The 27473-nt window shown below is 42.8% G+C and overlaps 2 protein-coding genes across 3 annotated transcripts in view; one reads left to right on the top strand and one right to left on the bottom strand.

Annotated features, from left to right (window-relative positions):
- The window catches only part of ccdc178 (coiled-coil domain containing 178), a 266960-nt gene extending 259483 nt beyond the window's left edge, over nt 1-7477 (bottom strand). Inside the window, exons 1-2 of one of the 2 annotated variants that reach the window (XM_033019675.1) lie at nt 7369-7477; nt 2195-2275 (exon numbers count right to left, since the gene is read on the bottom strand). In XM_033019675.1, the coding sequence (XP_032875566.1) occupies nt 2195-2252 (58 nt within the window). In that variant the 5' untranslated portion in view covers nt 2253-2275; nt 7369-7477. The other variant, XM_033019676.1, reaches the window with a different exon arrangement.
- A 373-nt stretch (nt 7478-7850) lies between these two features.
- The window catches only part of asxl3 (ASXL transcriptional regulator 3), a 214448-nt gene continuing 194825 nt past the window's right edge, over nt 7851-27473 (top strand). Inside the window, exon 1 of the mRNA XM_033019677.1 lies at nt 7851-8073. Within this exon, the coding sequence (XP_032875568.1) occupies nt 8020-8073 (54 nt within the window). The 5' untranslated portion in view covers nt 7851-8019. The remainder of the gene's footprint in view (nt 8074-27473) is intronic.

Here is a 27473-nt window from a genome sequence, read left to right on the forward strand (position 1 = left end):
GTAGTCCCATAATGATGTTGTGTTGGAAGTGTCAGTATTTAGACCCAGCATCATTAAAGGAATGATGAGATTTATCTAAGTTGGGATTGTGTACAACATAGAGAGTAACCTCTTGGTAGCCAATACAGGTATGGAACTGCAGTACACACCGGAGCTATACTTCAAAAGACCATGATAGAGCAGGAATAGGCCATTTTCCTGCTATATCCCTTAATTCTCAAGGTGGAATAGGGAATTATTATTTTCAATTGAGTATGGGTTACTAATAAAATAGGCTGTTTTGACCTGGATGGTGCCATGCTGCTTTAGGATTGGTGGAACTGCACTCATCTACACAAATGGAGAATATACCATCACATTTCTGTCTTATGCCGTAAACTACAGTGGAAATGCTTTGAGTTATCAGGCATCATACATGCAGGATAACCAGATTTTGACCCATTGTCAGTATTCATGTGGCTGATAAAGTTGAGCTTCTGGACAAGAGCAATTCCCTCCCCAACTCAGAGAATGATGAGGAACTCAGCAGTGATAATATCACTAAATGTCAAGGGTAGATAATAAGTCAGGATTTTTGTGGAGATTGGGCTTCATGTACGAATGTTATTGCCATTTAGCGGCCCATGCTTTAATATTGTTTAGGTCTGCCTCTATGTAATAATAGACTGCTTCATTTGAGCAAGTGTAAACATAATTGATCAGCAAACATTTGCAATATGATCTTATGATGGAAATATATTTAAGAAAGAACTGCAGATGCTGGAAAATCGAATGTAGACAAAAATGTTGGAGAAACTCAAGCGGGTGAGGCAGCATCTATGGAGTGAAGGAAATAGGCGACGTTTTGGGTCGAGACCCTTCTTCAGACTGATGTGAGGGTAGGGGGGGGAGGCGGGAAGAAGAAAGGAAGAGGCTGAAATAGTGGACTGAGGGAGAGCTGGGAAGGGGAGGAGAAAACAGACTACTTGAAATTGAAGAAGTCAATTTTCATACCGCTGGGGTGTAAATTGCCCAAGCGAAATATGAGCTGCTGCTCTCCAATTTACGGTGGCCCCAGGACAGAAAGGTCGGATTCGGAATGGGAGGGGGAGTTGAAGTGCTGAGCCACAGGGAGATCAGGTTGGTTATTGCGAACCAAGTGGAGGTGTTGGGCAAAGTGATCGCCAAGCCGACGCTTAGTCTCACCAATGTAGAGCAGCTGACACCTAGAGCAGCGGATGCAATAGATGAGGTTGGAGGAGGTGCAGGTGAACCTCTGCCGCACCTGGAAAGACTGCTTGGGTCCTTGAATGGAGTCAAGGGGGGAGGTAAAGCGACAAATGTAGCATTTCCTGCCGTTGCAAGGGAAAGTGCCAGGGGAGGGGGTGGTTTGGGTGGGAAGGGACGAATTGACCAGGGAGTTACGGAGGGAGCGGTCTCTGCGGAAAGCAGTCAGGGGAGGAGATGGGAAGATGCGGCCAGTGGTGGGATCACGTTGGAGATGGCGAAAATGTCAGAGGATTATTTGTTGTATGTGACGGCTGGTAGGGTGGAAGGTGAAGACAAGGGGACTCTGCCCTTGTTACGAGTGGAGGGGTGAGGTGAGAGCAGAGTTACGGGGTATAGCAGAGACGCTGGTGAGAGCCTCATCTATTGTAGAAGAGGGGAACCCCCGTTCCCTGAAGAATGAGGATATCTCTGATGCCCTGGTTTGGAACACCTCATCCTGGGTGCAGATGCGGCATAGATGGAGGAATTGGGAGTAGGTGTTGGAGTCCTTACAAGAAGCATGGTGGGAAGAAGTGTAGTCCAGATAGCCAATATCTGGATAGGGAAATATAGATCAGCCATGATTGAATGGAGTAGACCATGACCTCATTCTGTTCCTATCACTTATGAACTTATGAAGGGAGTCACTGATAAAGCAGGTAAAGATAATTGAGCAGAGGACACTGCTCTGAGGAGCCCCTGGAGATCTCCTGCAACAGGGATGATTGGCCTCCAACAATCACAACCATATTTCTCTGTGTAAGGTTAAACTGCAATTATGGGAGTATTTTCCCCTTGACCCGCATTGACTTCACTTTAACCAGGCCTCCTTGAAGTCAAATGCTGTTGTGTCATGTCAGTCAGTCACTCTCACCTTAATTATATAAATGTTATATAAATGCAAGTGATGTTTGTTACTTTTAAAGCACAAGATCAAGGTACCTACCTTTATGTTGATCAGGTTGAGAATTGACAGACGGACTTAAAAATTGCATCTTTGCCATTCTGTTCAAATGGGATTTGGTTCCTATATAAAAACACCATGTTTTCTCATAAAATCATTGTACTAAAAGTAAAGATTTGATCTGTACATTAATATTTGTAAGTTTATAGAATGATAACAGATGGAAGCTATAAATCCTATTGTCGGTATGTCAATTCTTTTCTAAAGCTTTCCAATAAATCACACTCTCCTACTCTTCTCCACAGAACTGTGAATCCTTTAAAGTATTTATCCATTCTCTCTGATATTTCTATTGAATCTATTTCCAACTATCTTTCAATCCAAGTATTCCAGAATACATCAATTCATTGAAAAAATAAGTGTTTAAAGGATATTAAATATTTTGAGAAACTTAAAAAAAGACACAGCGATGATGCAATTTCTGAAAGAATATCTATATCAGGAAATTTTGAATACGTTTTTTCTCTGGAGAGAGAGAAAACAACAGGTGGCCTTATAATAGGATTTAAAATACTTCTCTCAGTTAGAGATACTACAAGGCAAATTGAATAAATGATTCATGATGTGCTCAAACTACCTTAAAAATAAATGTGTTGTCTCCACTGACCCTGGCCTATCCCTACTGTCTCTGACTCCCTGGTCCATGAATCCACAGAGTCTTTTCCCTGAGTAGGCAAATCAAGAACAGAGGAATGATTTAATAGGAACCTGAGAAGCAACGTTTTTACACAGGCGATGGTGGGTATATGGAACGAGCTGCCAGAGGAGGTAGTTAAGGCAAGTACTATAACACCATTTGAAAGATATTTGAACAGGTACACAGGTAGGAAACATGTAGAGGGATATGGCCCAAACGAGGCACATGGAGCTAGTGTAGATGGGGCATCTTGGTCAGCATGGGCAAGTTTGGTCGAAGGGTCTATTTCTGTGCTATATGACTCTACGATTCAAAGTGGTGAAAGAGCATTCAGGAAGGTATTCAGAACCTTGGATCCATGCATCATAAACACACAGAGGTTCTGGGTAAATGGTAGAAGAAGCAAACAAACTATCCATCAACCTGCCCAGTCAAATGCAGGTTGATAGGGCAGGTTGGAGTTCCCAGAGAGACTTCATCAGTCACCGACAAAAGTGGAGTGGAAGCAAATCCATTTACAGTCCTCAATGCCAAAGAACTGCCTTATGGGGCTGTCCCACTTGGACGACCTAATTGGCGAGTTTAGAAGAGTTTAGGAGAGTTTGCAAAAATGTCATGTTGAAGACATCCTTCGACTATGTGGAAGACCTCCATCGACTATGTTGAAGACTAGCTTTGACTAGCTACGACTAACTTGGGAAATTGGACACCGAATAGTGGAGAGTGAAGACGACTTCCTTCGACCTCCCTTCAACCTCCCTTCGACTATGATGAAGACTATCTACGATTAGCTTCAACTACCTTCAATTACCTTCGACTACCCTCGATTACCTATGACTAACATGCCGACCTATTACGGCCTACTCCCTCCCCCAACTGATCCGCAATTCCGTGTCCCTCACCATCTTCCAGTCCCGCCTCAAGACCCATCTCTTCACCTCTGCCTATCCTTAGCCCCACGTCCCCCTCCCTTTTCATCTGTGCATTAATTGCCTCATATTGTGTTCTGTCTTTACTTTGTGTACTAGTCATGTCTCTACTATTTATTTCATCCCCCTTACATGTTTTTCCTCTACCTGCTAAATTTTTGTAAGGTGTCCTTGAGACTCTTGAAAGGCGCCCATAAATAAAATTTATTATTATTATTATTTACTACGACTAAACCTACGAGTAAAAAAAGTATCGATTTTTTCCATGGCAACCTTTTTTTACTTGCGCGCATTTTTCAACATGTTGAAAAATATGCCACGACCTAGCTGAGGCCTCGAGTACACAGGGACTACTCTCGAGCATGAAGGAGAGTTACAAAGACCTCCTAGGACCTCGTGTCGACCATGCTGCGAGTATGAGTCAAGGGCAAACTCGCCAGAACTCGCGGATTAGGTCGCCCAAGTGGGACAGCCCCTTTAGAGAAAGGGACAAATTGCTAAAGGTATACAAAGATAATTTGTTTCCACTTGTTATAAACACAAAGTTACTAATTATTCTATAGGCAAGTGAAGAGAAAACCTCTTTCTTCTAATAACTGTAACATTTATTTTAGCCTAAAAATAAATAGTATAAAAGTTTTAAAAGGACACATAGATTCGAAAAGGGAACACACAGAAGGATATGCTGAACAGATTAAATGTGAGATGGATGGAGGGTTTCATGAAGAACAAATAGAGACATTGATCTGAAAGGACCAGAGGATTACCTTTGCAATGAACAATCTTTGCAATAATTGCTATTCTATCATAGGCACTAGCAAGGAATTTAGCCCTAAACAAAAATGCCTAATGTGTAATCAGAAGGATATCTCAAAATCCCGTCACCTATCCATGTTCTCCAGGGATGCTGCCTGACTCAAAATGGTGGAGTAACTCAGCAGGTTAGGCACTATCTCTGGAGAAAAGCAATAGATGATGTTTTGGGTCGAAACTCTTCTTCAGACGCTGCCTGACCGGCTGAGTAACACCAGCATTTTGTGTCTATCTTCGGTGTAAACCATCATCAGCAGTTCCTCACAACACGTTTAGTTTTATTGTCACGAGTATCAAGGTAGTGAAAAGCTTTTGTTGCGTGCTAACCAATCAGAGGAAAAATACATGATTACTATTGAGCCATTCAAAGTGTACAGATACATGATAAGTAACTGCAGATACTGGTTTACTGTAAACTAAAAGTACTGGGGTAAATCAGCAGGACATTTGAAGAAGGGTCTCGACCCGAAACGTCCACGATTCCTTCTCTCCAGAGATGCTGCCTGTCCTGATGAGTTATTCCAGCTTTTTGTGTCTATTTTCCCACTATTCAAGAGAGAGTTAGATACAGTTCTTAGGGCTAATGAAATCAAGGCATATGGAGGAAAAAGCAGGAACGGGGTACTGATTGTGGATGGTAGACAAAAGTGCTGGAGAAACTCAGCGGGTGCAGCAGCATCTATGGAGCGAAGGAAATAGGCAACGTTTCGGGCCAAAACCCTTCTTCAGACTGATGGAGGGTGGGGGGCGGGGGGCGGGGAGAAGAAAGGAGAAAGGAAGAGGAGGAGCCCAAGGGCTGAGGGAGAGCTGAGAAGGGGAGGAGACAGCAAGGGCTAACGGAAATTGGAGAAGTCAATGTTTATGCCGCTAGGGTGCAAACTGCCAAGTGGAATATGAGGTGCTGTTCCTCCAATTTCCGGTGGTGCTCACTCTGGCCATGGAGGAGGCCCAGGACAGAAAGGTCGGATTCAGAATGGGAGGGGGAGTTGAAGTGCTGAGCCACAGGGAGATCAGGTTGGTTAATGCGGACCGAGCGGAGGTGTTCGGCGAAACGATCGAAAAGCCTACGCTTAGTCTCACCGATGTAGATCAGCTGACATCTAGAGCAGCGGATGCAATAGAGGAGGTTGGAGGAGATGCAGGTGAACCTCTGTCGCACCTGGAACGACAGAGGGGTTTGGGTCCTTGAATGGAGTCGAGGCGGGAGGTAAAGCAACAAGTGTAGCATCTCTTGCGGTTGCAAGGGAAAGTGCCCGGGGAGGGTGTGGTGCGGGAGGGAAGGGAAGAATTGACCAGGGAGTTACAGAGGGAGCGGTCTTTGCGGAAAGCAGACAGGGAGGGGGGGGAGATGGGAAGATGTGGTGAGTGATGGGGTCACGTTGGAGGTGATGAAAAAGACGGAGGACTATTTGTTGTATTTGATGGCTAGTGGGGTAAAAGGTGAGGACTAGGGGGACTCTGCCCTTGTTACGAGTGGGGGGATGGGGAGAGAGAGCAGTGTTACGGGGTATTGAAGAGACCCTGGTGAGAGCCTCATCTATAGTAGGGGAGGGGAACCCCGTTCCCTGAAGAATGAGGACATTTCCGATGCCCTGGTGTGGAACACCTCATCCTGGGAGCAGATGCGGCGTAGACGGGGGAATTGAGAGTAGGGGATGGAGTCCTTACAGGAAGCAGGGTGGGAAGAAGTGTAGTCTATACAAGCCATGGGAGTCACTGGGTTTATAGTGGATGTCAGTCAGAAGTCTATCACCTGCGATGGAGATAGTGAGGTCAAGAAATGGTAGGGAAGTGTCGGAAATGGTCCAGGTGTATTTGAGTGCTGGATGAAAGTTAGTGGTGAAGCGGATGAAGTCAGTCAGTTGTGTGTGGGTGCAGGAGGTAGCACCAAAGCAATCGTCGATGTAGCGGAGGTAGAGGTCGGGGATGGGGCCATGGTACGCCTCGAACAAGGATTGTTCGACGTACCCAAAAGAGGCAGGCATAGCTGGGGCCCATGCGTGTGCCCATAGCTACGCCTTGTATTTGGAGGAAATGGGAGGAGTCAAACGAGATGGAGGAAAAGGGAGTATAAATACGTAAGTACGTAAATGCGTAAGCGTCGTGATGATGTATGTTTCGGTGCCCGGGACGCTGAGTATTGTATTGTTTTGGGTGTGAGGGAAGGAGATGGAAGAGCTGTCAGCTGGAGTGTGCAGGCGGGGTCGCTCTGTACTGTATGTTGTCTGCTAGTGTACTCTGCTGTTTGACTGTCCCGTTTCCCATTTATATGAAATGGAATCACCTACTGATTGTGGATGATCAACCATGATCAAATTGAATAGCTGGCTCGAAGGGCCGAATGGCCTACTCCTGCACCTACTTTCTATGTTTCTATTCATTCCTTCACTCCGGAGATGCTGCCTGTCTCGCTGATTTACTCCAGCATGCTGTGTCTATCTACATGATAAGGGAATTTCGTTTAGTGTAAGATAAAGCCAGTAAAGTCCGATCAAAGATAGTCCGAGGGTCTCCAAATTAAGTGGACAGTAGTTCAGGACTGTTCTCTGGTTGTGGTAGGATGGTTCAGTTATTTGATAACGGCCGGGAGGAAACTGAACCTGGAGGTGTCCGTTTTCGCACTTCTGTACCTGATCCCGCTGAGTTACACCAGCACGTTGTGTCTTTTATGCCTAATATATATAATTTGTTTTCTTGTGGTAGGATGGGTCAAGATACAGAACACGATGTTTAATTACACGGTAGGGTATAATCGTTGTGATTTCGCTGATACTTACAGCGCACGGCCCCGGGTTGCATCCCGCAGCCGGTCAGTGCTGCAGCCACCGTGTGTTTACGCTGCTCCTGGGGACCGACCGTCCCGCTGTTACCGCGGCAACGCCTGTAACCACGGCAACGCCTGTAACCACGGCAACGGCGCCACCCGACACCCGCACGCCCCGCGCTGCAATCGATCCCGGCCAAATTAATCGCCTCCTGCTAAATCGTCTACTGCAAAATTGCACTCTTAGGTGCAGGGGAAAACAATTCTCTGAATCCCGGCTTCTCGACTTAAAAACCTTTTGCAATAATTAATAATCAAAAACGATTGAAGCCGGCGATGGAGGTGAAGGGTCGGCGAAATATCGCGAGAGGTGAAGCAGGGAAACACGTAATTACGTCTCGTATAAAACGTAAATGCGTAAGCGACGTGATGGTGTATGTTTCGGTGCCCAGGACGCTGGGTATTGTATTGTATTGTTTTGGGTGTGAGGGGGGAGGAGATGGAAGAGCTGTCAGCTGGAGGGTGCAGGCGGGGTCGCTCTGTACTGTATGGTGTCTGCTAGTGTACTGCTCTGCTGTTTGACTGTCCCGTTTCCCATTTGTCCACCTCACCCTCCCCAAAAAATTATTATTATATATTCTGAGTGAAAAAGGAAAAAAAAAGAATGAAAGACAAAAGGAAAAAGAAGGACCGCACTTGGGCTGAGGCGGCCCGCTTGGTATGCCTTTTTTTGTCTTCTTTTATTTTTTAATTAAATCCAGGTCAGGTCAGAGCCCAGCGGATGCAGCAATTGCTGTTGTCTGCCTAGGGCTTTGTTTACTGATTGTGCATCAACGAAACTGGGCTCTTGTTTCGTAAAGTTTCTTTTAGATGATGCAAAAAAAAAATCTCGGAGGACTATTTTTAGTCCACAGTGGTTCAAAAGGAGTTTATATTGTTAAACAAATGAAAATTAATAAATTATTGGTCTTCACAAATCTTGCACTGTCTCTACTTGATTAAAATGTTAACATACATGCCTTTTAGGCAGTAAGAGCAGATTTTCCTGAAGCTGAGATAAGATGTAAGAGAATAAATTGTGCATGATACTAATGCCCTACTAGCCTATTGCCACACAAAAAAACACGCACTGTCTACTGTCCCTTGATGCTGCCTCACTACCATGTTTACATCGCAGTAACTAAGAAACGGAGCAGTGTGAATAAAGTTCTAAATTACAACAGTTAGAAGTAGAAACAAATGCAATTGATTTGAAAATAATTTCAACGTTTTACTAAAGATACAACCACTACCTAATTTGAGTTTCCTTGGCATTATTCCCAATAGCTACCTTGTCTTTTCATCACAGTGACAGATGTACCATAAAATGGCAGGCTCGTTCAGAAACCTGGAAAGAATGCCAAATTATAAAGATTAACATTACAAGAGCAGAAACCCAGAGATTGGAAGGGAAACACACAGTGTTGAGTAGATTAGTGACAGCTCTGTGCGGCATCTGACTGCTTTATGTCTGATCAGCTCGCAATCAAGGCAAAAAAAACGGACTATTTACAAGCGACGTTTGTTTTTTTTAAGTTCTTTTTTTTAATCTAGTCTTGTTGATATTTGCTGTATGTTATTTTTCTCCTTTCATTGTTGGAGATGGTTGTTGGTTTGTAAAATGATTGCAGGATTTGTAAAGGAAACTTAAAAAAATAAAGTTACATTAGATTGCATATTCTACAACTTCAAGATTACTTTACTTAAGTCATTTCAAAATAAAACAATATAATCATATCACACAATTTTGAAATGAAATGTAGCAAATATATTTTAATTTACAAATCGATTATAAAAGGATGGTACGCTGGCTCGGAGATGATGTGGACTGATCTCTTGAGTTAGAATGAATTGGCGAAATTACATTATATATTGCTTGAGGAAGAGTTCCAGTGGAATGTGCTTTTACACAAGTCATCAAATTACGAGCTTAACCCTGATCTAGTAAAGATTTACTTGAATTTCTTTAACTGAGGGTTAAAAATCACCAAAGCTGTGGGAAGAAAATCAGACTGGGAGGAGAGCATGTGAGACTATAGAGAGTGATAGATGAGCAAGCAGGATAGATTGAGAATTACACTGGCAACAAAGGGAGACCCTTCGCAGAAAAGGAACAATGGCAGAAAGAGGTCAAGGTTTTCATTCTTTTGAGGTTTTTTTTTTAATTTGAAATTCAAATGTGGTAAACACATCATTTGGGGTGTAAATGATATCTTCTTTACCTGTCAAATGTCTGCAGTCAAAAGGCTTCTCTGTGCATTGGAGTCTTCCCATTCCCATTTGCGAATGCATTGCAGCCAGGAAACAATTGCAATGTTCCAAAGAAGCATCCGTCAAAAAATAAGCATTATTTTCATTGGTTTTATAGTTTAAGTTCCACAAATTCCTTACTTTTGTTAGTTTCATAGTCTAGAAAATTGTTTATTTGTGTTGTTTTACATCTGACATGGTGGTAATTTAAGTATTTTTACTTTTTCAAAATTCTGGCTGATGGAATCATTGTGAAAATAATATGTCATTATTTATGAAAATAATATGTCAACATGTATACAGTCATTTCTCAGGTTAATGTGTGCAAATAATATTTCTATACTACGAGGTTTACGGGGAAGTTTTGTTTAATTTCATTTGTGGGATGTGGTTGTTGCCAGAGATATTAGCATTTAATGCACATATTTGATTGATCTTAGGGATGATGGTGAGAAAAAGCCTTGACTTGGAATTTGATTTCTTAATGTTGAGAAACTGCTGATATATTTTAAAATTGTGGTGGTGTGTGACTTGGAAGTTAATTTGCAAGTCACAGAATTTCAATTTTTCCTCTGGGGTAGCATCATTGAGGTCTTCTTCTTCTTATCGAGTCCACACACAAGATTAGAAGTTGTTCAGCCAGAGCTGAACACACTTCTCGGCATCTGCACAATGGTGTCTGTCTTGCGCTTCTTGTGCGTCTTGTGCGTGGTGGTGGAAAGATTGGTTGAAACAGGGCCGCGACGTGAACGCTCTTTCCTTGACCCCATCATTGAGGTGGGAGCACTGTTAGGAAAAATGTTGGTGAACAACTGCGCATTTTGATGAAGGGAAAGTATTTAGCTGCCCCACTGTCCATTGTGTAACCTGGCTTACATAAAAGGTGACTTCCGTAAACCCGCACTTATGTACGCAATTTAAGCCCACTGCTTTATTTCCGAGTTGTGCATTTTGGTAGCTGAACTACCACGCATACAGTCATTTTGGCAAGCCAGTCAGCTGTATGAGTCCACCGAAAGTGCATCTGCTTGCTCATCTCAAGATTAAAACCATCTCCCATTGATCTTACTATTTTTCTAACTGATATGATCATCTTTTAGCCTAAGATTATCCATACCCTAAGTCTAACCTTACTACCAGCAATACCCATAATTTTACTGTCACCTGCAAATGTACTAACGATACCTCCTATACACACACTCGATACATTATTGCAAGCAACAAATAGCTTGTGTCCCAGCCTAATTTCTTCGGCGCACTACTGGTTCAAGGCATCGATCCTTGTTACCAAGATAGTTTTGGATCCAAATTGGCAACTTGCCTTGGATCGCATGGGCACTAACCATTTGCAACCAATTTCCCATTTACATCCTCATCAAAGACTTTATGGAAGTCCATGTAGATTATATTAAATGCATTACCATTATTAATGCATTATGTTATGTCCTCTGAGAGTTCAGTCATTTGATCAGATGGGACTTTCCCTTAACAAATCCAACCTATTTATCTTTAATTAATCCCTGCCAATCCATGTGTAGATTAATCCTGTTCCTCAGATTTTTTTTCAGTAACTTCTCTTCCATTGATGTTTGATTTACCAACATATCGATGTTGTAGAATTTTATCACCCCCCCCCCCCCCCCCCCCCCCCCCTCCTCCTCCCTGAAATAATTTTCAACTGCAATGCCCTTCTCATCATTCAATACAGATGAAAAGTATTAATTTAAGACCTTAGATATGTCCTCTTGTTCCACTTTGGTACCAAATGGCCATTATTCTTTCTTTGTTTATCCTCTAGCTGTACTTGGTATTTTTCTTTATCTTTTCTGCCAATGGTATTTCATGCCTTATTTTGCATTCTTAAGTATTTTTTTTTTTTTAAGTATCCCCATATATTCTCTTTAGAGCTGGTGGGTATCCCCCATTTTCAGTTCTATCTCTGTATGCTTCCTTCATTTCTTTATCCAACCCTCATTATTGCATGACATCAAGGGTTCCTTGGACATGTTATCTCTCCTGGATGTATTTTTTTAAACCATCTCCCATTGATTTTACCTACCCCTCTATGCCTTTCACATAAAGGAATACCATTTAATATTGGGGAAGATGAAATTCCCTACCACCATAAACTTATTAATCTTACACCTCTCTGTGATTTGCCTGCAGTTCTACCTAACTCCCCATCTCCTGTTAACTGTTAGGAGCCTATGGTATACGCCCCAGAAAAAGGATGACCACTCATTACTGTGGTAACGGAGTCCTTAATCAATAGTTCCGTGCAACCACCTCTCTTCCCCATTTCCTAATCCCATTAAACCTGAAAATTCCATAACCAGCCATGCTGAGTTGCCAGACCTGCCCTTTCTTCAACCATATCTCTATGCCAACAACGATATTATGATTGCATGTGCTAATAACCATATAACCATATAACAATTACAGCACGGAAACAGGCCATCTCGGCCCTACAAGTCCGTGCCGAACAACTTTTTTCCCTAATCAATGTAGCAATGTTACAAAATTTTGAGATTTAAAAAATCAAGTCTGCAATTTATCCCATCAGATAAACCATAAAAAGAAGTTTAATTTGACACCTAATTCACTTTCATATCTTCAGTATTATAAAAGTTATGGTCATTTTCATACTCGGAAATTAGCATCTTGTTCCCTATTGCTTTTCCATTGACATTACACAAAAGCTGTGATCGAGGACAGTCAGAAGCCCATTACTTTCTTAAAAATTAAGAGAACTGAATGAAATTTTCAGTTATTATAGATTCAAGCATTCTGAAACAAATATGAAGCAATCTTACTTGGATGACCTGAAATTAAAGCATATAATTAGTTAGTTACCCAATTGTAGCTAATTACAAAATTCAATTACTAGATCTAAACTATCCATTTCTTAAGAAAAGGTTAACATTTTAAAAAAGCCTAAGTGTCCAAATAACATTCACACAAGAATTTACAATATAACATGATTTTTAAATCTCATTGTCATTAATTTATAGGCCAAATGGAAGGAATTTAGTGTTTAATTCCTATAAATTAATGGGCATTTAAATCATCTTGCGAGTTGGATTTTGTGGAACGCGTTGGTTTGGAACGTTGCGGTTGCAGTGAATTTAAACCCCATATCGGCAGGAAAAATACTGCCGGTTCGTATATTTACATAATGACATTTTCGCAATGTGAAATTTTGATTAAAGACATCCTAAGAAGCAAGTTTATATGAAAAAATAAACGGCATACCTTGCCTTGTCCCCTACGTGAGATCCGTCCCGTTGTTGGCATTGATGGCATTTGAAGATGATTTTAATTTTACTTCAACAATTAAATTATCCAACGCTAATTTTAATACACTTAATAAAACGATAGTCAAAGCGATTTTTCTTTAGCAACTAAACAGCCTGACGGAGATCGATTGAATAGGCTGCATTTTAAACCCGACCCCTTCTGAAAGGCGCCAAAGTCGCGCACACGGGCAGTGGCAGAACTGCAGCACCGCTGAAGGTAAGTTTTGTAACATACCTAATCAATGTACCAAAATTTGTCTGCCTTACTTGGATTCCTTGAAATAAAATAGGAGCAGTCCTTGCATTCCTCTCGTGTTACTTTTCACGTCCATGTCTGCTCAGTCGAAATGAATGTTGTAGTTCTCATAGTCATGGTGTTGTACAGGTAGTTAGAGCGTGAAATCCTCTACATCCTGGTGATTCTCCTCTGCATCCTTTCCTACGCAAGTAAAATGTTTCTATAGTGTGATGACCAGAACTATGCACCACACTTCAGTTGTTGTCTAATTGCTTTATAAAGTAGTAACATAACATCCCTACTTTTAATTGAATGCAATGGCTGATGAAGTTAAGCGTCCTATATGCCTTGTTCACCACTCTATTTATGTCTGCTGCTACTTTAGGATCTATGAATTTGTATCCTATGGTTACTCTGTTAACAACATTCCCTAGGGGCCCCACCATTTACTGTATATGACATACCCTGATATGACTTTCCAAAACGCGTCACTTTACACTTGTCCAAGACAATCTTCCTTGCCATTTATAATACCGCAAAGTTTTGTCATCTATTTACTTATTAATCATATGTCCAATTGCATGATGGGATGTATCACATGATGTTTTTAATATACAGTGCATTGAGAAAGTATTCAGACCCCTTCACCTTTTCCACATTTTGTTACGTTCAGCCTTATTTTTAGTTCTTTTTTTAAAATCATCAATCTACACACAATACCCCAGAATGAAGAAACGAAAACAGATGTTTAGAAATTTTTGCTAAGTAATTATAAAAATAAAAAATAACTGAAATATCACATTTACTTTGTACTTTGTTGAGGCACCTTTGGCAGCGATTACAGCCTCCAGTCTTCTTGGGTATGACGCCACAAGCTTGGCACGCCTGTATTTAGGTAATTTCTCCCATTCTTCTGCAGATCCTCTCAAGCGCTGTCAGGTTGGATGGGGAGTGACGTTGCACAGCTATTTTCAGGTCCCTCCAGAGATGTTCGATCGGGTTCAAGTCCGGGTTGTGGCTGGGCCACTCAAGGACATTCACAGACTTATCACAAAGCCACTCCTGCCTTGTCGTGGCTGTGTGGTTAGGGTCGTTGTCTTGTTGGAAGGTGAACCTCTGCCCCAGTCTGAGGTCCAGAACGCTCTTGAGCAGGTTTTCATCAAGGATCTCTCTGTACTTTGCTACATTCATCTTTCCATCGATTCTGACACCTGTTTTCGCTTCTTCATTCTGACGTATTGTGTGTAGATTGATGATAAAAAAAATTAATCCATTTTAAAATAAGGCTGTAACATAACAAAATGTGCAAAAAGTGAAGGGGTCTGAATGTTTTCTGAATCCACTGTATATCACAAACATGGAATACTCACTGGTCTATAGTTACCTCCCCTATTTCTGCAGCACTTCTGGAATAATTTTAGTTTACCTTGCCACAACTTTGCTTTAAACCTCCTTAATGGCATGTGCAATGTTTCTGCAAGGTTATTGCACCCCTCCGGTTCGTTCATTATATTGCTTGCAGGTAACCTGTGGCCGAGAGCATGGTTTATGAAGCATGTTGTTTCGTCATCATTATACTTTGCCACATTGACATATCAATATTGCATATGTCTGAATCAATGTAAAATGTTACTCATTTCACTGAAACCAAAAGAAACTATGGTGAAGATTTTATATTTATTGTACCTTTTCCTTGAAACCATTTAACCTCAATTATTTAGCCTGAAGAAGGGTTGCAACCCGAAATGTCTACTATTCATGTTCTCCATTGAGTAACTGCCTGATCCGTTGAGTAAAGGGCCTGTCCCACTTGCGTGTCCTTGGCACGCAAATTACACGACCTCGTGGTCGCGTTGAGGCGCTCGGGCATCGTATGGCCACACGGGGCCGGTCCCACTGAGAAGCACGGAGGGGTATGTAGTTTGCGCAACATCGCGCGGGGCTCCGAAATTTTTGTAGCGAACAAAATCTTTGCGCGCCAACGGCCTGTCGCGTAACTGACGGCCAAAGTGGGACAGGCCCAAGACCCTGGCGCGATGCAACGTCTCACCTTCAACAGCAGCAGAAGCAGGCAAACGATCGCCGAACTCGGCCTGGGGCTTACGGCTGTTGCGGTCCGGATCTGCCCCCACTTCTACTCCCAGAGCGGGGCCAAGAAAATTGAAGATAGACACAAAATGCAGGAGTAACTCAGTGGGACCGGCAGCATCTCTGGAGAGAAGCAATGGGTGACGTTTCGGGTCAATGCCCTTTTTTTCAGACTGAAGAAGAGTCTCGACACGAAACGTCACCTATTCTCTCCAGAGATGCTGCCGGTCCTGCTGAGTTACTCCTGCATTTACTCCAGCTTTGTGTCCATCTTCAAATGGCGTCACGCGCTCCAGACGGCTGTGCATACGCATGAAATCGCGCGGGACCATCGCGCCTCAACGTGACCACGAGGTCACGTAATTTGCGTGCCAAGGACGCATAAGTGGGACAGGCCCTTTACTCTTACATTGTAAAATAAAGTAAAGTATCCATTATTGTCATTCAGACTTTACAGTCTGAACGAAATTTCGTGCCTTGCAGTCATAACATAGAATAAAATAACAAAACACACAATAAACACAGATTTAACATCCACCACAGTGAGTCTACCAGGGCCTCCTCACTGTGATGGAAGGCAAAAGTCTTAAAGTCCTTGTCTCTTCCCTCCTTGTTCTCCCTCTGCGTTGAGGCGATCCAGGCTTCCGATGTTGTGACCCCGCCGGGTGATGGTAAGTAAGTCAGTCCCACGGACGAATCCGAGCTCTGCGAACGGGCAAGTTCAAACTCCGTGGCCCGGGGTGGACGAAGCTGCCGAAACTACCACCCTCCAGTCCAGCGGACGAAGCTGTTGTAGCGGGAGCTCTGGAGAATAGGTCACCAACCTCAGACCTGCGAGCTCCTGACGTTGTCGTCCACTGGGCCCGCGACCGAGCCTCCGCGGCTCAGAAGCACTGAAGTCAGGTCACCGCCACCGCAGCGCCACCACAGCCCCGAAGTCGGCCAGCTTCGCGATGGTAAGTAAGTCCTGGCTCTGCTTCCGGAGCCTCGAGGTCGGTCCCAGTTGGAGGCCGCCAGCTCCGCCATTCGGCCTCAGCACAGACGGAGACAGTGATGGGGGATACGATAAGAAAAGGTTGCATCCCCCCCCCGAAGGAAGAGGCTAAAAACAAGTTTCTCCCACCCCCCACACATACACAACTAAAATAAACTGAAATAAACTAAAACAAGAGGACAAAGAAAACAAAAAAAGAAAAGACAAACGGACTACAGACGAGCCGCAGCTGCAGGGCAGCGCCGCCACTTCCGTATCTTTCCTTTGGAAACCATCATCTTCTTGTTTCTATTTGTTGATACTACTTGGCTTCTTGTCCAAAATCAATCCTCATCCCAGTTGAAAATTATTTTAAAGGAGGAACCCATTCCCATTGCAAATTGCATTTTTTCATTGAAACTGTCATTGGTGCAGCCAGATATTTCCTGTTCTTAATAATAATAATAATAATAATAATACATTTTATATATGGGTGCCTTTCAAGAGTCTCAAGGACACCTTACAAAAATTTAGCAGGTAGAGGAAAAACATGTAAGGGGAATGAAATAAATAGTAGAGACATGACTAGTACACAAAGTAAAGACAGAATACAATTCAAAACACAATATGAGGCAATTAATGCACAGATGAAAAGGGAGGGGGACGTGGGGCTAAGGATAGGCAGAGGTGAAGAGATGGGTCTTGAGGCGGGACTGGAAGATGGTGAGGGACACGGAATTGCAGATCTTAGTCTTCAATGATCAGCATCTCAAGCAGGTAGCCATTTATCCAGCCTGGCTCACTGATTTTAACTGCAGTCGCAAGTTCGGTATCCAAGCAATATAAAATCATCTCCATTTGTCCTATGTGTAAATATGGAAGCAATATACAATCTGTATTTGGCTGGAGTGCTAATATTGGACCCTATCAATTATTTTAAAAACAGCCTTTTATTTTTTAATTTATATCTTTAGATAAATAGTGTACTTTTTTCTTATGCTTGATTTTCATCTAGTGAGGATACTCTGACCATCAAAGTTCCACAGGAGGATATTAATTATCACAACTCCTTGATGCACCTTGTTCGAAGTCACAAAATCTGTTCACAGCAACTAAAAATGGGCATCCTTTAGACTGTAGTGGGACCTCCGCAAGTTTTTTCCTCAGATTCTACATCTGTAGTCCCTTCTACCTTAGTCTTTGTTATGATCCTGCCTTGTGGATCCTCTGCATTCTTAGTCTTGACCCAAAATGGCATTAATTTATTTCTCCTCCACCCTCCACCCTCCACCCTCTACCCTCTACCCTCCCCCCTCCCCCCTCCCCTCTGCTTTCATTGCTATTGCGTGATAATTATGATGGGCTGTTTAGTGATTTCTCTTTACAGCGATTCTTAATTGTGTGTTCTCCATAATGTAAATGAAAGCAACGTTGATACAAGTAATTTATTGTTCAATTGTTACAGATGAGGAAAAAGCATTACTTTGTTTGGTTAGTTATTCTACCCTTGTTGGAAATTTATTATCTGTGCAAACTGTAAAGAAAGTGAATATGATTCATCAGTCAATCATAATTAATATCATAGTAGATTTTATATGTTATAAAATAAATAAAATAAATACCTGTAGAGATCAATAAATTGTCAAGTGTAAAGAAAATGAAGATCGAACTTCTTTGATATATTCACAAATATGCGCGTTACCTTTACTGCATGTGTTGCCTTCCCAACTTCCCCTTGAACTGAGTGATGTGCGATAGCAATTCAGAGGATGGGTTATGTTTCAGTAAAGGGCCTGTCCCACTGCGGGGACCTAATTTGTGAGTTTAGAAGAGTTTGCGCTCGACTCAAACTCGCAGCATGGTCGACACGTCTATGTAACTCTCCTTCATCGTCGAGAGAAGTTCCCGCATACTCAAGGCCTCAGTTTGGTCGAGGAGTATTTTCTAGCTTGCTGAAAATTGTCCGCGAATAAAAATTGGTCGGCATGGAAAAAATCGATATTTTTGTTACTCATAGGTTTAGTCGAAGTAGGTCGGCATGTTATTCGTAGGTAATCGAAGGCAATCGCAATCAAAGGTAGTTAAGGTAATCAAAGGTAGTCGTATATAGTGTTAGTGTAGTCGAAGATGGTCGTCTACACTCTCCACTATTCGATGTCCAATTTTCCCGAAGCTAGTCGAAGCTAGTCTTCAACATGGTCGAAGGAGATTGAAGGAGGTCTTCTACATAGTCGAAGGAGGTCTTCTACATAGTCGAAGGAGGTCTTCTACATAGTCGAAGGAGGTCTTCTACATAGTCGAAGGAGGTCTTCTACATATTCGTAGGAAGTTCTCTACATAGTCGAAGGAGGTCGTAGGAGGTGTTCTACTTCAGCGATACAACATGACCATGACACTTTTTTAAACTCTCCTAAACTCACAAATTATATCCCCGCAGTGGGACAGGCCCTTAAGAATCGTGCAAATTAGTAAAGTTTATCAACATTGTAGCTTAAAAAATCTTACATCTGTCCAATAATTTAATGACATTTGAGAAATGTGAATACAAAGACTGGATTTTCCAGTGAACAGCAAGCAAGTGGCACTAGCATTAATTACACTCACACTTGCCCATGTGTTTTTCCATGACAGCGTGAAGTGATAATAAATCTTTTTCAACATTGTTACAATCGACTGGGTATCTGGGACATGTGTGAACAAATTGATGTATCAACTTAATCAATCAAATTAATAATCCTTACTTAGCCATGCAAGGCTGAATTTTGAGTTTCAAAAACAATCCAGAAGATAACATTTTTCGAGGATATCTTTTAACAGGAACCTAACATGTCTAAATTTCTTACTCTTGGTTTTAATATAAACTAAATGAAACAAGAGGTTCACATGCACCTCCTCTGACCTTACCTACTGCATTCACTGTTCCTGATGTGGCCTCCTTTACACTGGTGAGCCTAAGAGTAGACTAGTTGACTGTTTCGCCAAACACTTGCACTCGATTCGCCAAGGCCTACTGGATCTCCCAATTACTAATTATTTTAACTCCCCTTCACATTTCTATACTGACCTTTCTGATCTGGGCTGCCTCCATTTCCAGAGTGAGGCCACAAACATAAATGAAGATCAACATCTCACATTCCGCTTGGGTAGCTTGCACCCTAAAATATGAACATTTAATTCTCCAATTTAAGATAACTTCCTTACAAACACCTTCCCTTCCCCCTTTTACTCCCTCTACCCTGCGCACCCGTTTCTCCTTTTCCAATTTCCCGTCTCTGTCCCGTTTCACCTATATCCCTTCCTCTGGCTTCCCAATATGCTTCTATCCTTATCTAACACCTTTTGACTTTTTAGCTCTGGCCTTTGTCCAATCAACTGCCAATCTGTATTAGGCAGCGTAATGGCACAGCGGTAGAGCTGCTGCCTGATGATGCCAGGGACCCGGGTTCAATCCTGACCTCGGGTGCTGCCTGTGCATAGTTTGCTGGTTCTCCATGTGTGACTGTGTGGGTTTCCTCCGGGTGCTCCAGTTTCCTCCCACATATCAAAGACGTGCAAGTTTTTAGGTTAATTGATCGTTGTAAATTACCCCTAGTGTGAGGGGAGTGGATGCAAAAGTAAGATGGGATAGAGCATGTATACAGATAATCGATGGTCAGCGTGGATTCGATGGGCCAAAGGGCTTGTTTCTATGCTGTTTCTCTAAACTATCAAAATAGTTTCTATTTATATTTTCTAAATAGAGTTTCTAATTAAAATGCCTACACAAGTGCAGGACTTGATAAAAGGTTGAAAAGAATATCATGTTTTTATCAAATTTGTTCATGAGTTAGCAGAAATTAGCAAGTTCTCCAATACTTTTTTTTTCCCCCATATCTTTTCAAATCTTCATTCACTCCAGAGGTGTAGTTCTTTAAGTCAAGAATATTTCATGAATTCTTCTGCATATGCAGGCACAACAAATTTGTTAACTTCTGCTAAGTTGCTAAACTTCATACCATTAGCAAAAGGAACTCACTTTTGCTAATTATTTCAATTTTACTTGTATTTTACATGCACACAATGATTGAGTTTCTACGGCCCAGATGTAGAGAATGCACAAGATTTGCAACCCTCTGTGGAAATAAAATTCTTCATTCGTATTTGTGATTTGCACCATCATTCAATTCAATCTTCCTGCAGGAAAGTATATACTGCTAAGGCTTGCTACGAAAGTAAATACTGTTAGAGCAGCACAATGGTGAGTCTAGTAGAGCTGCTGCTCTAGTGACCTGGGTTCAATTCTGACCATTGGTGCTGTGCTTGGAGCAATCATATTCTCCATGTGAGCATATGGATATCCTCCGGGTGTCCTCATTTCTTCCCATATCCCAAAAATGCGCAAGATATAGATTAATTAGCTATTGTAAATTGCCCTAACTGTGTAGAGGAGTGGCAGAATCTGGGGCAAATTAGTGGGAATGGTGGGAGAATAAAATGAATGAATGAATGAATCTCTTTATTGTCATTGCACATGGTACAACGAAATTTAAAAGTCAATCCCACGGTGCGATTCGCAAGAGCAATTTTAAATATATAAGAAAAGGTAAAAATATATATATATATAAAAAAAATTACAGATAAATAACAATAGCAGCTGAGGTAGAACCATTCGAATGTGAGTGTTATTTCTTATTTTGCATTGTTAAGTTCACGTATGGCTATGGGGTAGAAGCTGTCTCTGAGTCTGTTTGTGCGAGTTTTGAAAGACCTGTACCGTCTGCCAGAGGGCAGCAGGTGGAACAGGTTGTGTCCAGGGTGGGAAGGGTCCTTCAGGATGTTGGCTGCCCTGCCAAGGCAGCAAGAGCTGAAGATGGCCTTCAGGGAGGGCAGTGGGCAGCCAGTGATTTTTTGTGTGGTGTTGATGACCCTTTGAAGGGCTCTCCTGTCCGCTGCAGAGCAGTTGGCATACCATGTGGTTATACAGTACGCCAGCACACTCTCGATGGAGCAGCGGTAGAAGGACACCAGCAGCAGGCAAAATGAGATAGAATAGGATTATGAATATAGGTGCTTGATGTGTAGACTAGACTTAATGGTTCAATGGTTTTTATTATCAAGTTTACACTGCACAGTGAAATTATTGCACCCGTCATCACCATATTTTGGTGTCATTTAGATTCAGATTCAGATTCACATTCACCTTTATTGTCACATGCACCAATTAAGGTACAGTGATATTTGAGTTATCATGCAGCCATTCAATTAAAAGAACACAACACAATTAAAAAGAATGATAGAACTTAACATAAACATCCACCACAGTGATCACTGTGATGGAAGGCAATAAAGTTCAGTCAGTCTTCCTCCTTTTGTTCACCCGTGTTTGGGGCCTTGACCCTCTGTAGTCACCACTATGGACATTACAAATGAAAAACAAAGAAAAAGACCAAATTCCGGTACACATGCTGGATGTACTGGAGCGCCCCGATCCAGATAAGCCCAGGAAAGACCCAACCTGTTGCAGGGCCTCCTACATCGTCCTCGACCAGCTCGGCCCAATAACTGGTGTTCCACTCCTCACCCAACTGCCTTTGTGTCCTGGGGACTCCTCCTGCAGCCAACCTTGCAGATGCTGGAGGCAATACCCCGGTACCAGCCCACTCCTTATGTCCATTGTCACCAGCAGCTCTCGACTTCCCGGTCTTCATGGCCGAGCTCGGCAGCTTCCGAGTTTTCCCCTGCAGGTAGCGACCTGCTGGGTCCTTTGCAGTGGTGAACCAGACCTACTGCCATACGTCAATTCATGAGAGATAATGGGCTTCATTAAATGATTTGCTTCCTCTAATCGACAAGTGATAGTACTTTGGAAAAGGTGACAATCCTCCTTTGCTGCATCCCATATTTTTGCCACAAAAGGTTACTATATTCTGTCCTTATAGTTGGCTATATTTGTAGTGTTAGCAAATTGTTCCCTTTTATTACAGTAAGTGATAGTCTTAAGGTGCTCTCTTATATTTTACTCGATTCCCACATAGTGTTACTTTCTGAAAGCTTATAAACTGTTCCAATCAGAGGTATACAATTGCCCTTCAGGAAGTCGCTCTTGACAATAGTTTTTATGCATATTCATCTATCAGAAAATAGTTGCAGAATTTTATTAGCAGAGCCTAAAACCTGAATATTTGTCTCCTGTTCATCAGTTCTTTTGAGAACTTTGTAAGAGGGTCAAATGGATTATGTTGTAACGTACAGAACATGGAGCAATAGGTTGAGCAGATCAATGTGTGGAAAAAAATTGCTCTTGATTTTTAAACAAAAAATTCCAACTATTGAATTTGTTTTAACTTACATTTTAGTAATTTAATGGGAACTTTAACACATGCCTATCACGTGGTTATTCACACGTGGTTAAACTTTTAACTAGCATCATGTTATATACTGTTATGCCATGAGGTAAGATTGCAGTAATTTCATTACTTGACTTTACTTCCTTTTTTCCTTAAGTCCTAATATAATATTGAAATCAGTTTAAATGCAATCAGTTTTAATTTCAAAATCTTTTAGAAAACAAGACATCTGTGCTTTGACCACTGATTCTTAATAAATGTGCTCAGTTCAGCCTTTTTTTGTTATACATTCATTTATCTACTAAATGTCAAAGCAAATATTTTTATTAGTTTTCTTTATCTCTTGGCATTTGGTTTCACAAATCATGTTTGATGAGGACAGATGCAAGATAAACTCCCAGGTTTATTAACAACAAAGGCCTCTGGGCCAGCTTAAAGTGGTTTACACTTGTCTGAGAATGAATTAAGTTTATTGATCAAGTATTCATATACAAGGAATTTGCCTTGGTGCTCTGCCCGCAAGTGACAACATGACATGCAGTGACAGTTAGGAATGACACAAATATTAAACATTAATAATAAAACATTATTGATTAAACATTAAATTAAATACCAGAGCAAAAGGAGCCTACAGATTTTTGGTTATTGAGTAGAGCTACGGAAAAAGCTGTTTTTATGTCTGGCTGTGGCAGTCCGGAGTCACCTTCCAGAGGGAAGTGATTCAAAGAGTTTGTGGCCAGGGTGAGAGAGGTCAGAGATGATCTTGCCCGCTTGCTTCCTGGCCAGTGTACAGTTCATCAATGGAGGGAAGGTTGCAGCCAATAACCTTTTCAGCTGATTGGACGATTTGCTGCAGCCTCTGGATGTCATGCTTGGTGGCTGAGCCAAACCAGACCATGTTGGAGAAGGTGAGGACAGACTCTACAATGGCCGTATAGAATTGGACCATCATTGCCTGTGGCAGATTGTGCTTCCTCAGCTGCCGTAGGAAGTACATCCTCTGTTGTGCCTTTTTGACTGTGGAGTCGATTGTAGGTCCTTGGAGATGATGGTTCCCAGGAACTTAAAAGACTCCACAGATGTGACTGTGGTGTTGTTGATGGTGAGTGAGGGAAGGGGGAGTTCTCCTAAAGTCTACAATCATTTCCACTGTCTTAAGAGCATTGAGCTCCAGGTTGTTGCGATGGCACCAGGGCCGGATTTAGATGAAGAGAGGCCCTAGACTATTCCACTTGTGAGGCCCCTCCCAATCCCCCACCCCCACAACGAGAGGAAGATGGAAGAGTCCACCAGATTGACACCAGATCTGTAGCCGAGCGTGGCCAATGAGATAAGGGCTGGAAAGCTGTACTTTTTATTTATTGCCAGTGCTAGTGTCGAGTTATCGGCTTAAAACACTATTATTCTGAAATGGAGGGCAAGGAAAATTACTGAAGTGTTGTTTAGAGACTACAGTGCTTTGTGACAACATGTGTCTATCGGGGCTCTCGCTTAACTTTTTTTCCCTGTTGCCAGCCGGGCAACCTTGGCAGCTTTTTAGGTTGCCAAATGACAGTTTAGGTGGTCATTTAAGACAGTTTGCATGAAGCGTGTGATAATGTTATTGGCCGAAGTGCGTAGTTACCAGTTGGAATTATGCTCATTGAAGCATTCACATATTATGTTCAAGAAGGAACTGCAGATGCTGGAAAATCGAAGGTAGACAAAAGTGCTGGAGAAACTCAGCAGGTGCAGCAGAATCTATGGAGCGAAGGAAATAGGCAACGTTTCAGGCCGAAACCCATCAGTCTGAAGAAGGGTTTCGGCCCGAAACATTGCCTATTTCCTTCGCTCCATAGATGCTGCCGCATCCGCTGAGTTTCTCCAGCACTTTTGTCTACATTCACATATTATTTCTGCTTCAAATAAAGTCACAAACTAAACATATTCACCAATCAAGACATTATATATAGCGCAATGACATGCAGCAAAATTATAATACAATATCTCAACTAATTTTACACATTGCAATTGATGCAAGCATGTTTTCTGTGAAGGACCGAAAATTACCATGACATGGCCATAGCATGGGTCGTTATTGCTATTGGCACAGAAACACTCTGGCTTCCCACATAATTTATCCATAACAAAATATACAGGTTGCAAGGAAATTTCTAAAGGCATTTTATGATAATAGCTGTTAAAACCGACTATACCCATCTGACAGGTTAAACATTACACTAACTGATAAGAGATGGCCAAAGGTCATAACTGCAGCAAATGTTCTTTTGGAATATGTTTAAATGTGTCAAAACAAATAATAACATTGGGAATTAAAACACATTTGATTGCATTCCGTTATCAAACATAGTCAATGTTCGCTCTGAAGACCATAAAGCACAATAGGGTCAGGGGGTGTGTGAATCAGTGCGGGGTGGATAGATGGCGGTGGGGGGTTTGAGAAGGCAATCGGTGCGGAATGGATGGATTGAGGCAGGTGAATGAGCACATGTTGGTTGGAATATGTAAAATTGTGAGGGGAGATGTCAGTGGTGTTCAATTGGGGGTCAGTATGGAAGGATGGGGGGGGGTCAGTACAGGATGAATGGGGGTAGACAAAAATGCTGGAGAAATTCAGCGGGTGAGGCAGCATCTATGGAGCTAAGGAAATATGCAATGTTTCGGGTCGAGACCCTTCTTCAAACTGTTCCCCCCATTCTTCTTGAATGGGGGGGATCAGTACAGGATGGATGGGGGGCGGGGTCAGCACAGGTTGAATGGGGTGGATCAGTACAGGATGAATTGGGGGGGGGGGGGGGCAGGACAGTGTGGATCGGAGGGTCTGTGCAGGATGAATGGGAGATCACTACAGGATGCATGAGGGGATCAGTACAGGATGCATGAGGGGATCAGTACAGGATGCATGAGGGGATCAGTACAGGATGAATGGCGAATCAGTAAAAGATGAATGGGGGATCAGTAAAAGATGAATGGGGAGATGGATTGGTGCAGGGTAAATAGAGGGTGGGTCAGTACGGGATGAATGGGTGGATCAGTGCAGTGTGAATGGGGGGAGAATTGCAGGATGGATGGAAAGGGGGGTCAGTACTGGATGAATTGAGGGACCAGTGTAGGATGGATGGGTGAGGGGGGTGGCAGGAGAATCAATGCGAGGTGGGAAGGGTGATGAATAGATTGGGGGGGGGGGTGTAGATGGGGAGGGGAGCACAGGGGATGTCAGTGAGGACTGAATAGAGGAGGAGGGAATGGGGATCAGTGCGGGATGGAGAGGAGGGGTCCCAGGATAAGAGGGGTGGAGGAGGGCGTACGAGAGAGAGAGAGAGAGAGAGAGAGGGAGACGGTGGGGTGGAAGGTGCAGAGGAGGTGGGGAGGAAGGAAGGTCAGCGCTCCTCGGACAACATCGCCCCGCTGCCTTGGCCGTCCCTGTCCAACGCCAAAGTGCCGCCGCCTCCACGCCACCGCCTCCCCTCCTCCGCCTCCCCTCCTCAGCCAGCCGACTGGAAGGTGCGGGGCTGAGCGGTGCAGCTCAGCTATAGGATCTGTCGTGCAGCTGCTTCAGACGGCGGAAGGAGACCTCCGCCTCCCCCACTCCCTCCTCCCGGCCTCGGCGTGCGGGAGGGGTTGTGAAAGCGCCGTTGGCGGATTTGCAAGCAGTGGCCGTTATCAGGGCAACGACGCTTTCACAACCCCTCTCGCACGCCGAGGCCGGGAGGAGGGAGAGAAGGAGGGAGAGGGAGGTTCCTTCCGCCGGGCGGGGTGCGGGAGGAGGAGGCGATGTTGCCGCTGCTGCCGCTGTTCGGGGCCAGTCATTCTTGCCGACACTTCGTCACCAAGCACCTAGTATCTTTGCCCCACAATCAAAGATACTGGATGAATACAGCCGCCGCCGCCAACACGAAATGTCACGTTCCTATTCTCCAGAGATGCTGTCTGACCCGCGGAGTTACTCCAGTATTTTGTGTCTATCGGTATAAACCAGTATTTGATTGCCAAGCCGGGCAAAATGAGTCGGCATTTAGGTTGCCCGGCTGCACTTTGAGTGGTCAATGGCACCCGGGCAACCGCTAATTTCGAGCCCTGCCTATGACAGTGTCAAAAATATTATACACCAGGCCCGTACGAAGCTTTTCAAAAAGGGGGTGGCATGGCAGGATTACAAAAAATTCATGTGAAATAAGTGCCCACAGTGCATATCACAATCGCAAAGCTCAAAGACCCTTGCGGCCTCAGTCCAGAGCCCACTTAAGGGCCCTGGAAGCTCTGGGGTTTTAGATGCTCTCTGGTGCATTCTGAGACTTATTTTGGAGCATTTTTGCACCAAATTTATGACCAATATTACAGGCATAATTTTGGTTGAGTCGAGAGTAATGGGTGGTTGGAATGGGATGATTAGGGTCATTGTTGTATACATTTTTTTAAATCGAGAATTGAAGCTGTCCTTGTTTTAATAATCCAGTTGTACTGTAAAATGTTATGTAAAATGTTATAAAGGAGCATGCAAACACTGCAAATAAAATACTGTAAGTTTTTGCAGTAAATGAAACTTTTTTTAGAAAATGTTTTGTATGTTGATTTGATTGCCTGTGACTGTTCGGCTGTGTTAGTGTGTGCACATTAAAAATATGATGCAAAATGAAAGTCGCAAACTATGGAATACATATTTTTCAGTATTATCAAGGAAAAGAAAGCAGTTCCAATTGTTTGATATTATTTATACTACTGATGATGTGTCCTGTGCCCAACTGTCCTGAAGGTTACCCAGGCCAAGATATACGTATTCCCCCCCCGCCCCCCACCGATGTTGAGTGTCTACCACTCTCAACAATCAACGAATGTCGTGAAATGCTCCCCACCTATTGGCACAAGGGACTTCTTAACATCTTGTCCTGTGTACTTGATTCTATATGG

The sequence above is a fragment of the Amblyraja radiata genome, chromosome 4 (genome assembly GCF_010909765.2).
Source record: "Amblyraja radiata isolate CabotCenter1 chromosome 4, sAmbRad1.1.pri, whole genome shotgun sequence".
Lineage (NCBI taxonomy): Eukaryota > Metazoa > Chordata > Chondrichthyes > Rajiformes > Rajidae > Amblyraja > Amblyraja radiata.